Source organism: Pelodiscus sinensis, chromosome 11, assembly GCF_052426305.1.
Source record: "Pelodiscus sinensis isolate ZL-2025 chromosome 11, ASM5242630v1, whole genome shotgun sequence".
NCBI lineage: Eukaryota > Metazoa > Chordata > Testudines > Trionychidae > Pelodiscus > Pelodiscus sinensis.
This window is the reverse complement of record NC_143062.1, coordinates 52,954,651-52,968,973: the sequence shown is the minus strand read 5'-3', so window position 1 is coordinate 52,968,973 and position 14,323 is coordinate 52,954,651. Positions and strand designations below refer to the sequence as shown.

Sequence of the window (14,323 nt, the reverse complement as noted above, 5' to 3'; positions counted from 1 at the left end):
CTCTGAAGCCCCACACGTTATTCTGTTTTGTGCTGGTGGCCAGTGTGACCCCACTGCTCTCGCCCCCCCCCCAAACGCCTCTCCCCCTCGGCTCACAGCTCACGGCCCCCCCAAACGCCTCTCCCCCCCCGGCTCTCGCCCCCCCAACGCCTCTCCCCCCCAGCTCAGAGGCCCCCCCCAAACGCCTCTCCCCCTCAGCTCACGGCCCCCCCAAACGCCTCTCCCCCTCGGCTCACGGCCCCCCCAAACGCCTCTCCCCCTCGGCTCACGGCCCCCCCAAAAGCCTCTCCCCCCCGGCTCCCGCCCCCCCCAAACGCCTCTCCCCCCCCAACTCAGAGGCCCCCCCCAGACGCCTCTCCCCCTCAGCTCACGGCCCCCCCAAACGCCTCTCCCCCCGGCTCTCGCCCCCCCCAAACGCCTCTCCCCCTCGGCTCTCGCCCCCCCAAACGCCTCTCCCCCACCGGCTCTCGCGCCCCCAAACACCTCTTCCCTCTGGCTCACAGGCTCCCCCCAACGCCTCTCCCCCCCGGCTCTCGCCCCCCCAACGCCTCTCCCCCTCGGCTCACGGCCCCCCCCAACGCCTCTCCCCCCCGGCTCTCGCCCCCCAAACGCCTCTCCCCCACTGGCTCACGTGCCCCCAAACACCTCTTCCCTCTGGCTCACAGGCTCCCCCAAACGCCTCTTCCCCTCAGCTCACAGGCTCCCCCAAACGCCTCTCCCCCTGGCTCACAGCCCCCCAAATGCCTCTCCCCCCAGCTCACAGGCTCCCCCAAATGCCTCTTCCCCCCTGCTCTCACCCCCTCCATGGATCTCCCCCCCGGCTCACAGGCTCCCCCGAACGCCTCTCCCCCCCGGCTCACGGCCCCCCAAACGCCTCTTCCCCCTGCTCTGCCCCCCTATGGGTCTCCCCCCCCGGCTCTCGCCCCCCCAAAACGCCTCTTCCCCTCTGGCTCACAGGCTCCCCCAAACGCCTCTCCTCCCCCGGCTCACAGCCCCCAAACGCCTCTCCCCCCTGCTCTCGTCCCCCCCATGGGTCTCCCCCCAGCTCACGGCCCCCCCAAACGCCTCTCCCCCCTGCTCTCGTCCCCCCCATGGGTCTCCCCCCCAGCTCACGGCCCCCCCAAACGCCTCTCCCCCTGCTCTCGCCTCCCCGAAACGCCTCTTCCCCTTGGCTCTCGCCCCCCAAACGCCTCTCCCCCCGGCCCACGGCCCCCCCAAACGCCTCTCCCCCCGGCCCACGGCCCCCCCAAACGCCTCTCCCCCCCGGCTCACGGGCTCCCCCAGCGCATCTCCCACCCCAGCTCATGGGCCCGTCCAGCACCTCTTCCCCCCCGCTCACGGCCCCCCGCAATGGCTCTCCCCCCCAGCTCACTGCCCCCCCAGCACCTCTCCTCCCCGCAGCTGTCGGTCCCAAAGGTGAGGTTCGGGTGGGTCCCTAGCAGCCTGGGCTTCCTGCCAGTGGGTCTGTGGCCGGGGGGGCTGAGCCCCGGGGAATGGCGGGGGCAGGGGTGCCCGGGGAGGCCATGGGGCAGAGGCTGCAGGAGGGCAGCGTGGCTGGTTGCCCGGGCTCTGGCTGCTCTGACAGCAGCGGGCGCTCCCCGGACCCCTGGGGGCAGGGCCAGGGTACAAGGGGGCTGGCTGGCTCCTTGCCAAGGCTGCTGTCCAGCGGAAGGAGCTGAACAGTCGCGACCCCTCCCAGCCCTGGGGGGGGCTGCCTGGGGTGGGTGGCCGGGAGCAAGGCCCCAGCCTGCAGGGAGCATGAGAGCTGGCCCCCACCCCGGAGCCGGGCTGTGCCTGGCTGGCAGGCAGCAGATGGCCCAGCTGTGTGATGGGGAAGGGCAGGGGCAGGGCAGCAGGAAGGGGGCAAGTCTGCCCTGGTCTCCCTCCAGACAAACGGACTCAGGAGCCAGCCAGCCGCCCTGGAACGGGCCTGGCCCCTTGCGTGGCCTGAGCCACGGAACCAAACTGGAAACGCCCCCGTCCCACTTGGTCCAGCACCGCCACGGCCGAAACGCGGAGCCTGCTCTCGCTGCCGGGGCAGGTCAGACCCATGGGGCCTGAGGCCAGGCAAGCGACCCCTGGACCGGTCTTCTGGCCTCTGTAGAAATCCATGGGGCGCCCACAGCTCGAATGCTGCGCACTGGCGTGGTCGTCTCATCTCCAAAAAGATCCTTTGGCCTTGGAAAAGGTTCAGAGAAGGGCAACAGAAGTGCGGAGGGGTTTGGAACGGGTCCCATGTGAAGAGAGATTAAAGAGACGGGGACTTTTCGGCTTAGAAAACAGGAGGCTTGGGGGGGGTATGATAGACAGGGCTCGACAATTTAGGTAATCTACTCGCCACGGGCCCAGCACGGTGCCGCAGTGTGGTCTGTGCATGCGCAGCGCGGTCTGTGCGTGCGCAGCACGGTCTGTGCGCGCGCGGCGCGGTCTGTACGTGCGCGGCGCGGTCTGTGCGTGCGCGGCGCGGTCTGTGCGCGGCGCGGTCTGTGCGTGTGCAGCGCGGTCTGTGCGTGTGCCGCGCGGTCTGTGCGCGCGCGGCGCGGTCTGTACGTGCGCGGCGCGGTCTGTGCGTGCGCAGCGCGGTCTGTATGTGCGCAGCGCGGTCTGTGCGTGTGCAGCGCGGTCTGTATGTGCGCAGTGCGGTCTGTGCGTGCGCAGTGCGGTCTGTACGTGCGCAGCGTGGTCTGTGTGCGTGTGCAGCGTGGTCTGTACGTGTGCAGTGCGGTCTGTGCGCAGCGCGGTCTGTGCGTGTGCAGCGCGGTCTGTGCGTGTGCGGCGCGGTCTGTGCGTGCGCAGCGTGGTCTGTACGTGCGCAGCGTGGTCTGTGTGCGTGTGCAGCGTGGTCTGTACGTGTGCAGCGCGGTCTGTGCGTGCGCAGCGCGGTCTGTGCGTGTGCGGCGCGGTCTGTGCGTGGGCAGCGCGGTCTGTGCGCACGCAGCGCGGTCTGTGTGTGCGCGGCGCGGTCTGTGTGTGCGCGGCGTGGTCAGTGCGTGCGCGGCGCGGTCTGTGCGTGCGCGGCGCGGTCTGTGCGTGCGCGGTCTGTGCGTGCGCGGCGCGGTCTGTGCGTGCGCGGCGTGGTCTGTGCGTGGGCAGTGCGGTCTGTGCGTGCGCAGCGCGGTCTGTGCGTGCGCGGTGTGGTCTGTGCGTGCGCGGCGCGGTCTGTGCGTGCGCGGCGCGGTCTGTGCGTGCGCAGCATGCTGAACCATGCGACTGATCATAGAGGTCTCTAAAATCATGACCGGTGTGCAAAAAGCGAATAAGGAAAAGTTATTTACTTGTTCCCATAACCTAAGCACAATGGCTGTGTCTACACTGGGCCACGTATTCCGGAAAATCAGCCGCTTTTCCGGAATAAGCTGCGAGCTGTCTACACTGGCCCCTTGAATTTCCGGAAAAGCAACGACGCTGTACTGTACAAAATCAGCCGCTATTCCGGAAAAACTATTCTGCTCCCGCTCGGGCATAAGTCCTTATTCCGGAACACTGTTCCGGAAAAGGGCCAGTGTGGACAGCCCAGTAGTCTTTTCTGGAAGAAAGCCCTGATCGCGAAAATGGCGAAAATTCCTGAAGTGGGAATAAGAGATCCTCCGGAAAAGGGCTTTATTCCGGAGGATCACGCCAGTCTGGACACTCTTTTCCGGCTTTTCCCCAAGCCGGAAAAAAAGCGGCAGCCATGTTTATTTAAATCCAGCAGGGAATATTTAAATCCCCCGCGGATTTCCCTATTCCGAAGTTAGAAATTAGCATGGCTCTTCCGGAGAAGGGGCCAGTGTAGACACAGCCTAGGGGTCACCAAATGATTTAAGAAGAAGCAGGTTTAAAACAAAGAAAAGGAAGTTCTTGTTCACTCAAGCGACCAGGAGTCCTGTGGCACCTGAGGGTCTGTCTACACTACCCTCCTAGTTCGAACTAGGAACTCATTCCACGAGGAGTACCGATAGTTCGGAATAGGAAGCCTAGTTCGAACTACCTAGTTCGTGCCGCGTGTAGCCGCGCTGCGCGGGGTTTGAACGAGCAGGGATTTAAAAATGGCGGCTCCCCGCTTATGCAAATGAAGCCCGGGAAATTCAAATGCCTACATTACCCTCCTAGTTCGAACTAGCGGGGTAGTGTAGACAGACCCTTCTAGACTAACTGAAGTGTAGCAGCATAAGCTTTCGTGGGCAAAGACCCACTTCGTCAGATGTAGGGTCGGTGTCCCTAGCCGCTGTTTCTCTGGGAATGGGTCACGTGAGGATCCCTGGCCCCTGGCCTTGGCCGCTGCCGGCCAACAGGACCCTGGGCTGGATGGGCTGTTGGTCTGACCCATGTAACCGTCGCTTGAATCCCCTCCTCATGGCCCCGGTGCAGGGTGCTCCGGCAGCTGGGCCCTCACCCCTTCCTGCCTCTCTCCGGCCGTCAGCCCAGGGGCCTGGTACCAAGTGCCCAGCTGGCTACGCAGGCTTGGACCTGGCTGGGACCCCCGGGTGTTTTACAGCCTCTGAGCTGGCAGCTGGTCCGACGGGACCCTCCTGCCCCCACTATCGCCCCTGGCGAGGCCCTGCCGGCGGAGGGAGGCTCAACGCCCTGCTCCGCTGCTGGCGCCCTCTTCCCCGGGGGGCTGGCATGGAGGAACCCTGCACCGCCCCGCTGGGCAACGTGGACCCTGCTCTGAACGTGCCACTGCCCTGGCTGCGCGGGCGCGTTGGGAGCGCGGTGCGGCTGCTGCTACTCCCGAGGCCGGGCAGCCGCCCGCAAGTGCCCCCCGTCCCTCCTGGCGCCCGCGAACGGCTCCGTCTCCCCAGCAAGCATCCTGCCCTGCCCCGCCCCACAGCGCCCCCGGCCAGGACCCCCGCAGCCAGTGCCCTGCCCCGCCCCACAGCACCCCGAGCCTGGACCCCCAGAGCCAACGCCCTGCCCCACCCCACAGCGCCCCCAGCCAGTGCCCTGCCCCACCCCACAGCGCCCCCAGCCAGTGCCCTGCTCTGCCCCACAGCTCCCCCGGCCAGGAACCCCCCCCACCAGCACCCTGCCCCACCTCACAGCGCCCCCGGCCGGGACCCCCACCACTCTGCACCCTGCCCCACAGCTCCCCTGGCCAGGAACCCCCCCGCCAGCGCCCTGCCCCACCCCACAGCGCCTCCACCCGGGACCCCTACCACTCTGCCCCCTGCCCCACAGCGCCCCCGGCCAGGAAACCGCCCGCCAGTGCTCTGCCCCGCCCCACAGCACCCCCACCCGGGACCCCTACCACTCTGCCCCCTGCCCCACAGCGCCCCTGGCCAGGACCCCCCCTCCCTAGCCAGCACCCTACCCTGCCCCACAGTGCCCCCGGCTGGGACTCCCACTACCCTGCACCCCGCCCCACAGTGCCACCTGCTGAGAGCTCCCAACCAGTGCCCCAGCGCCCCCTGCTGGGACTGCATGTGGGCTGCAGTCATGCTCATTTCTTGCCTTTGCTTGTAGCACATGTGCTGCCTGGAGTGGTGGTGACTGGTGGGGGGCGGAGGGCAGGCTCCCCTTGCACCCTGGGCAGTCCCATTCCCACCAGGCCCCACAGAGCGGCCGTTTCCCCAGGCCTACGTCCAAACTGCAGGCTGCTTTCGGAAGAAGCTTTCCCAGAAGAGATCTCCCAAAAACGTCTTCCGAGAGAGCGTCCGTGCTGCCAGGCGCTTCGAAAAGCCGCCTGCTGCCGCGTCCATGCGGGACGGCCGCCCGCGCACGGGGGTGGGACTGCTCTGGGCAGAGCGGCCCCCGTGCCTCTTCCTCCTTCCTCTCCTTCCCCAAGAGCTCCTTCTCCCCCGCCCGCCCGCCCCGGCTTCCCCGAGAGCTCCCTCTCCCCCGCCCGCCCGCCCCGGCTTCCCCGAGAGCTCCCTCTCCCCCGCCCGCCCGCCCCGGCTTCCCCGAGAGCTCCCTCTCCCCCGCCCGCCCGCCCCGTCTTCCCCGAGAGCTCCCTCTCCCCCGCCCGCCCCGGCTTCCCCGAGAGCTCCCTCTCCCCCGCCCGCCCGCCCCGTCTTCCCCGAGAGCTCCCTCTCCCCCGCCCGCCCGCCCCAGCTTCCCCGAGAGCTCCCTCTCCCCCGCCTGCCCGCCCCATCTTCCCCGAGAGCTCCCTCTTCCCCTCTCCGCCCACCCCGGCTTCCCCGAGAGCTCCCTCTCCCCCACCCGCCCCGTCTTCCCCGAGAGCTCCCTCTCCCCCTCCCCGCCCGCCCCGGCTTCCCCGAGAGCTCCCTCTCCTCCGCCCGCCCGCCCCGTCTTCCCCGAGAGCTCCCTCTCCCCCGCCCGCCCGCCCCGTCTTCCCCGAGAGCTCCCTCTCCCCCGCCCGCCCGCCCCAGCTTCCCCGAGAGCTCCCTCTCCCCCGCCTGCCCGCCCCATCTTCCCCGAGAGCTCCCTCTTCCCCTCTCCGCCCACCCCGGCTTCCCCGAGAGCTCCCTCTCCCCCACCCGCCCCGTCTTCCCCGAGAGCTCCCTCTCCCCCTCCCCGCCCGCCCCGGCTTCCCCGAGAGCTCCCTCTCCTCCGCCCGCCCGCCCCGTCTTCCCCGAGAGCTCCCTCTCCCCCATCACCTCTTCCCCGAGAGCTCCCGCTCCCCCTTCCCGTCTTCCCCGAGAGCTCCCGCTCCCCCGTCCCGTCTTCCCCGAGAGCTCCCCCTCCCCCTCCGCCCCCTCTTCCCCCGAGAGCTCCCTCTCCCCCCGTCCCGTCTTCCCCAAGAGCTCCCTGTCTCCCCTGTCCCGTCTTCCCCGAGAGCTCCCGCTCCCCCCCTCCCTGCCGTTTTGCGGATGACCTCTCTTGGGAAAAGGCTTCTCCCTCACAGAAAGGGGGTTACCACCACCAGAGCCCCTGCTGTTTGCATGAACTTTTGGAAGCCGGAGGCTGCAGGGTGGACGTAACCCAGGTGTGTCCAACAAAACTGTGTGGCGTGAACATGCCCCCAGAGGCAGACAGGCTGTTTGAGGGGAGGGAGCCGAGCCGCCTACTCACCGGGGCTGCATTAGGGCCCCCCCAGCTGATCACTGGCTGCCTGGGGCACTGAGTCCCCTCTGCCCCCCCCCCCCCCCCGCACCCAGGCCAGCTGCAGGGGGCGGCTGGCGGCAGGAATACTTTTGGTTCCTGGAGGAGGCACTGCACAGGTGCCATGGCAGCAAGGAGAGGTGGGGCTGGGGGCGAGGCCGGCCCGTTGGCGCTTTGGGGAGGGTGCTGGCTTTGCCTCCCGGCCGGGGACCCCACACCTGAGGTCCAGAGAGGCTGCGTGGTCCTGGGTGTGGCGCTCGCTGCCTGAGGGGAGGGAGGGAGGGGCCAGGCCCCAGGCTTTGGGGGCTGCAAGCTGGGGAGTAGTTTGAGCCCCACCAGTGCCAGGATCATAGACCCCAGCCCCCCTCTGCCGCGTGGGGTGAGTTTCCAGCCAGGCTCATGTCCATCCGTCTGTCTGTCTCCCCAGGAACCTGCTGGACATGGACACCTTCTCTAAGTCTGACCCCGGTACGTGTGGGGAGGGGCGCTGAGTGCGGGATGGAGAGCCGGCTGCACGGGCCAGCTCCACCCAGCCCTGTCATAGGGGCCGGTGTGCAGTGTGTGCATGCAGTGTGGGGCAGGGTAATGGTGGGGGGGTGCGAGCAAAGTGCAGGGTGTGTGTGCGTGCGTGCGTGCGTTGCAGGTGGGGGGGTGCATGCAGTGCAGGGGACTGGAGGTGTGTTCGCAGGGGGGATGTGTGGGGTGTGTGTGCACAGTGTGGGGGTGCAGGGGTGTGTGTGATCTGTAGTGTATGCTTGGGGTGCTCTGTGCCGCGGGGCGGCGTATATGCAGTGGGCATGCTTAGTGCGGTGCACAGGGTGTGTGGGGTGTGTGTGCATGCACAGTGTGGGGGTGCAGGGTGTGTGTGTGATCTGTAGTGTATGCTTGGGGTGCTCTGTGCCGCGGGGCGGCGTATATGCAGTGGGCATGCTTAGTGCGGTGCACAGGGTGTGTGGGGTGTGTGTGCATGCACAGTGTGGGGGTGCAGGGTGTGTGTGTGATCTGTAGTGTATGCTTGGGGTGCTCTGTGCCGCGGGGCGGCGTATATGCAGTGTGCATGCTTAGTGCGGTGCACAGGGTGTGTGGGGTGTGTGTGCATGCACAGTGTGGGGGTGCAGGGTGTGTGTGTGATCTGTAGTGTATGCTTGGGGTGCTCTGTGCCGCGGGGCGGCGTATATGCAGTGGGCATGCTTAGTGCGGTGCACAGGGTGTGTGGGGTGTGTGTGCATGCACAGTGTGGAGGTGCAGGGGGGGTGTGTGATCTGTAGTGTATGCTTGGGGTGCTCTGTGCCGCGGGGCGGCGTATATGCAGTGGGCATGCTTAGTGCGGTGCACAGGATGTGTGGGGTGTGTGTGCATGCACAGTGTGGAGGTGCAGGGGGGTGTGTGTGATCTGTAGTGTATGCTTGGGGTGCTCTGTGCCGCGGGGCGGCGTATATGCAGTGGGCATGCTTAGTGCGGTGCACAGGGCGTGTGGGGTGTGTGTGCATGCTTAGTGCGGTGCACAGGGCGTGCGGGGTGTGTGTGCATGCTTAGTGCGGTGCACAGGGCATGCGGGGTGTGTGTGCATGCTTAGTGCGGTGCACAGGGCGTGCGGGGTGTGTGTGCATGCTTAGTGCGGTGCACAGGGCGTGCGGGGTGTGTGTGCATGCTTAGTGCGGTGCACAGGGCGTGCGGGGTGTGTGTGCATGCTTAGTGCGGTGCACAGGGCGTGCGGGGTGCGTGTGCATGCTTAGTGCGGTGCACAGGGCGTGCGGGGGTGCGTGTGCATGCTTAGTGCGGTGCACAGGGCGTGCGGGGTGCGTGTGCATGCTTAGTGCGGTGCACAGGGCGTGCGGGGTGCGTGTGCATGCTTAGTGCGGTGCACAGGGCGTGCGGGGTGCGTGTGCATGCTTAGTGCGGTGCACAGGGCGTGCGGGGTGCGTGTGCATGCTTAGTGCGGTGCACAGGGCGTGCGGGGTGCGTGTGCATGCTTAGTGCGGTGCACAGGGCGTGCGGGGTGCGTATGCATGCTTAGTGCGGTGCACAGGGCGTGCGGGGGTGCGTGTGCATGCTTAGTGCGGTGCACAGGGCGTGCGGGGGTGTGTGTGCATGCTTAGTGCGGTGCACAGGGCGTGCGGGGTGTGTGTGCATGCTTAGTGCGGTGCACAGGGCGTGCGGGGTGTGTGTGCATGCTTAGTGCGGTGCACAGGGCGTGCGGGGTGTGTGTGCATGCTTAGTGCGGTGCACAGGGCGTGCGGGGGTGTGTGTGCATGCTTAGTGCGGTGCACAGGGCGTGCGGGGGTGTGTGTGCATGCTTAGTGCGGTGCACAGGGCGTGCGGGGTGTGTGTGCATGCTTAGTGCGGTGCACAGGGCGTGCGGGGTGTGTGTGCATGCTTAGTGCGGTGCACAGGGCGTGCGGGGTGTGTGTGCATGCTTAGTGCGGTGCACAGGGCGTGTGGAGTGTGTGTGCATGCTTAGTGCGGTGCACAGGGCGTGCGGGGTGCGTGTGCATGCTTAGTGCGGTGCACAGGGCGTGCGGGGTGCGTGTGCATGCTTAGTGCGGTGCACAGGGCGTGCGGGGGTGTGTGCGCATGCTTAGTGCGGTGCACAGGGCGTGCGGGGTGTGTGCGCATGCTTAGTGCGGTGCACAGGGCGTGCGGGGTGTGTGTGCATGCTTAGTGCGGTGCACAGGGCGTGCGGGGTGTGTGTGCATGCTTAGTGCGGTGCACAGGGCGTGCGGGGTGTGTGTGCATGCTTAGTGCGGTGCACAGGGCGTATGCATGGCAAGGACAGGGTTCAGCACCACAGGGCATGCAAGGTTCATGTGTATGTGCAGTGTGACGCATAAGGGATGCCTGCCTTGTGCAGTGCAAGGCGTGTGCATGCCGGGGGCAGGAGTGCAAGATGGCTGCAAGCCGTGAGCTGAGGAGTGGGCTGGTGTCCATGAGATGTGCATGTGCGAGGAGTGCCCATATGGGGTGCGCAAGTGTGCATGCAGCATATGGGCAAAGTTGGGGTGTGTATATGCAGGGTGTGGAAGTGCAGAGGGGTGTGAGGTCTGCAAGCAGTGGCACAAACATATGAACGTGAAGTCTGTGTGTACAAAGTGTGATGTGCTAGGTGTGCATGCACACAGAGGGGTGCATGGTGGGTGTGCACAGTGGGAGCTGTTTGTGTGAGACGTGCGGTGGGATGGGGTGTTGGGGTGCAGTGAGGGACACGCGGTGGGATGGGGGTGTCGGGGTGCAGTGAGGGACACGCGGTGGGATGGGGGTGTCGGGGTGCAGTGAGGGACACGCGGTGGGATGGGGGTGTCTGGGGGTGCAGTGAGGGACACGCGGTGGGATGGCGGTGTCGGGGTGCAGTGAGGGACACGCGGTGGGATGGGGGTGTCGGGGTGCAGTGAGGGACACGCGGTGGGATGGGGGTGTCGGGGGGTGCAGTGAGGGACACGCGGTGGGATGGGGGTGTCGGGGTGCAGTGAGGGACACGCGGTGGGATGGGGGTGTCTGGGGGTGCAGTGAGGGACACGCGGTGGGATGAGGGTGTCGGGGTGCAGTGAGGGACACGCGGTGGGATGGGGGTGTCGGGCTGCAGTGAGTGACACGCGGTGGGATGGGGGTGTCGGGGTGCAGTGAGGGACACGTGGTGGGATGGGGGTGTCTGGGGGTGCAGTGAGGGACACGCGGTGGGATGGCGGTGTCGGGGTGCAGTGAGGGACACGCGGTGGGATAGGGGTGTCGGGGTGCAGTGAGGGACACGCGGTGGGATGGGGGTGTCTGGGGGTGCAGTGAGGGACACGCGGTGGGATGGGGGTGTCGGGGTGCAGTGAGGGACACGCGGTGGGATGGGGGTGTCTGGGGGTGCAGTGAGGGACACGCGGTGGGATGAGGGTGTCGGGGTGCAGTGAGGGACACGCGGTGGGATGGGGGTGTCGGGCTGCAGTGAGTGACACGCGGTGGGATGGGGGTGTCGGGGTGCAGTGAGGGACACGTGGTGGGATGGGGGTGTCTGGGGGTGCAGTGAGTGACACGCGGTGGGATGGGGGTGTCGGGGTGCAGTGAGGGACACGCGGTGGGATGGGAGTGTCGGGGTGCAGTGAGGGACACGCGGTGGGATGAGGGTGTCGGGCTGCAGTGAGGGACACGCGGTGGGATGGGGGTGTCGGGCTGCAGTGAGGGAGACGCGGTGGGATGTGGGTGTCGGGGTGCAGTGAGGGACACGTGGTGGGATGGGGGTGTCTGGGGGTGCAGTGAGGGACACGCGGTGGGATGGGGGTGTCGGGGTGCAGTGAGGGACACGTGGTGGGATAGGGGTGTCTGGGGGTGCAGTGAGTGACACGCGGTGGGATGGGGGTGTCGGGGTGCAGTGAGGGACACGCGGTGGGATGGGGGTGTCGGGGTGCAGTGAGGGACACGCGGTGGGATGGGGGTGTCTGGGGGTGCAGTGAGGGACACGTGGTGGGATGGGGGTGTCTGGGGGTGCAGTGAGTGACACGCGGTGGGATGGGGGTGTCGGGGTGCAGTGAGGGACACGCGGTGGGATGGGGGTGTCTGGGGGTGCAGTGAGGGACACGCGGTGGGATGGGGGTGTCGGGGTGCAGTGAGGGACACGTGGTGGGATGGGGGTGTCTGGGGGTGCAGTGAGTGACACGCGGTGGGATGGGGGTGTCGGGGTGCAGTGAGGGACACGCGGTGGGATGGGGGTGTCGGGGTGCAGTGAGGGACACGCGGTGGGATGGGGGTGTCTGGGGGTGCAGTGAGGGACACGTGGTGGGATGGGGGTGTCTGGGGGTGCAGTGAGTGACACGCGGTGGGATGGGGGTGTCGGGGTGCAGTGAGGGACACGCGGTGGGATGGGGGTGTCGGGCTGCAGTGAGGGACACGCGGTGGGATGGGGGTGTCTGGGGGTGCAGTGAGGGACACGCGGTGGGATGGGGGTGTCGGGGTGCAGTGAGGGACACGCGGTGGGATGGGGGTGTCTGGGGGTGCAGTGAGGGACACGCGGTGGGATGGGGGTGTCGGGGTGCAGTGAGGGACACGCGGTGGGATGGGGGTGTCGGGCTGCAGTGAGGGACACGCGGTGGGATGGGGGTGTCTGGGGGTGCAGTGAGTGACACGCGGTGGGATGGGGGTGTCGGGGTGCAGTGAGGGACACGCGGTGGGATGGGGGTGTCGGGGTGCAGTGAGGGACACGCGGTGGGATGGGGGTGTCTGGGGGTGCAGTGAGGGACACGCGGTGGGATGGGGGTGTCGGGGTGCAGTGAGGGACACGCGGTGGGATGGGGGTGTCTGGGGGTGCAGTGAGGGACACGCGGTGGGATGGGGGTGTCGGGGTGCAGTGAGGGACACGCGGTGGGATGGGGGTGTCGGGGTGCAGTGAGGGACACGCGGTGGGATGGGGGTGTCTGGGGGTGCAGTGAGGGACACGCGGTGGGATTGGGGTGTCGGGGTGCAGTGAGGGACATGCGGTGGGATGGGGGTGTCGGGGTGCAGTGAGGGACATGCAATGGGATGGGGGTGTCTAGTGCAGAGGTGGTGTTTTAACCCCGTGTTCTCCTGTCTGCAGTGGTGGTTCTGTACGTCCAGGGCAGCGGCAGCAAGGAATGGAGGGAGGTGAGTGCCCAGTGCCAGCGGGCTGGGGCCCTTCCGGGACTGGGAGAGGTGCCCGGCCCCGCTGCCCGTTTGCTCGTCCGGCCTGCGCCCCCCTCGGAGCTCTGGTGGCTGAGTCTGGCAGGGAGCCCGGGGCCAGGGAGATGCCTGAGCCTGGCTCCGCCCTGGCTCCCCGCAGCTCAGAGCCTGGCCTGCACCCGGCACCAGACGGGCCCACTGCCGCGGGTTCCTGGCAGAGCCTGGGCCCTCTGCCAGCCAGGGCAGCTCCCGGCTCGGCTGCCTGGCGTCTGGGGGCCCCTGCTGGGCTGGGTCCCCTTCGGGGCGCGGGTCAGGGCTCTGCGAGCCGCCCGGACGCCGGTTCCAGCCCTCGGCCAGGCAGGGAGCAGCCAGGCGGGCCCAACGACCGGAGCCGGGACAGCACTTGCTGCGCTCGCCGGTCACGTGTCCCTGCCCTGGGCCAGGCCCCCGCGGCGGGTCCCCCCCTAATCCCTGCTCTGCTCCCCCGGCCCATATGGCCGCCGGCTCCTGCGCTAATGAGCCGGCTCTGTGCTGGCCTTAATCCCAGCCAGCTGCCTCGCGAATTCCCCAGGGCCCTGCTCACCCCGCTCTCCCCTCAGTGTGGGCGCACCGAAGTGATTGACAACACCCTGAACCCCGACTTCGTCCGCAAGTTCCTCCTGGACTATTTCTTCGAGGAGAAGCAGAACCTGCGCTTTGACGTGTGAGCGAGACCTGGCTCCCAGCCCCTCCCCCACCCTGCCTTGGCTTCCCCCTTCCGCTCCCCTCCCCCGCCCTGCCTCAGCTTCCCTGACTCTAGCTCTGCTCTGCCCACCTTTGCTCCCCCTCCCCCATCCTACCTCGCCTCCCCCCACCCAGTCCCCCTCTTCCCTGCCCTGCCTCAGCTCTTCCCCTCTGTGACGGCGCGTTGGGGTTCCCCCGCCTCCTGCACCCCCGTAATGGCATGAACAGACTCCGCCAGCCAGTAGAACAGAGGTGGTTTATTGCTTCTCCAGGGTACAGCACAGCACAGATGTAACCTGGTTCCAAGGCAGGCCTAGGAAGCCTCAGCCCCCTTGAGATGGGGGGGGAGGGGTTCTCGGCTTCTAAACCCCCCAGCCTGTTGCTGAGGCTGCTTCCTCCATGTTCCCAGACAGACACTAACTCTCTTCCAGCCCTGCCCCCCGGCCAGGGCAGCATCCACCTTCCTTTGTTCCTCTCCATGGGGGGTAGCTGGTCAGACAGATTGAGAGATCCCTTTGCATAGTGACTCATCGCCTGTCTTGCTCCGTGGTGCTACAGACAGTGGCCAGTGAGTTAGCAAGTTCCCCCCCCACTACATCACAGTTCTCCCCCCTCTGAGAGCGAACTGAGCAGGGTCACTCTGCTCGTGACCTAGGGAAGTTCGGGTCCTCTGCGTGGGAACCCGCCCTGGGGACATGGGTGCTCCCCTTGACTCGGGCCGGCCGTGGCGAGGCCCCACATGAATTGGCTTCCCTCTGTCCACTCGCTGCCCGCTCCAGGGCGACTGGCGCAGGCCTGTCCTCGGGGGTCACACCCACCCTTCCGCTGGCCTTGATCTCTGGCCAGGGTCTCTCGGGCTGGGGCCATGAGCCCAGCGAGCCTTCTCTGGACAGCCAGGGCGGCTTCCACCCCCGACGCTCCATCCAGGGAGGTCTTCCCCTCCCATAACTCTCTCAGCGAGCCCAGAGGCTCCTCCATACGGGGTAGGGACCCGCAAGCCCCT

The 14,323-nt window shown here is 67.4% G+C and overlaps 1 protein-coding gene across 3 annotated transcripts in view; it reads left to right on the top strand.

Moving 5' to 3' along the window:
* The window catches only part of CPNE9 (copine family member 9), an 80,488-nt gene that overhangs the window by 1,090 nt on the left and 65,075 nt on the right, over positions 1 to 14,323 (top strand). Inside the window, exons 2-4 of one of the 3 annotated variants that reach the window (XM_089781341.1) lie at positions 7,412 to 7,452; positions 12,536 to 12,582; positions 13,197 to 13,300. In XM_089781341.1, the coding sequence (XP_089637467.1) occupies positions 7,412 to 7,452; positions 12,536 to 12,582; positions 13,197 to 13,300 (192 nt within the window). Of the gene's footprint in view, positions 1 to 7,411; positions 7,453 to 12,535; positions 12,583 to 13,196; positions 13,301 to 14,323 lie in introns of those variants that run through there. The other 2 variants (XM_089781340.1, XM_089781343.1) reach the window with 2 other exon arrangements.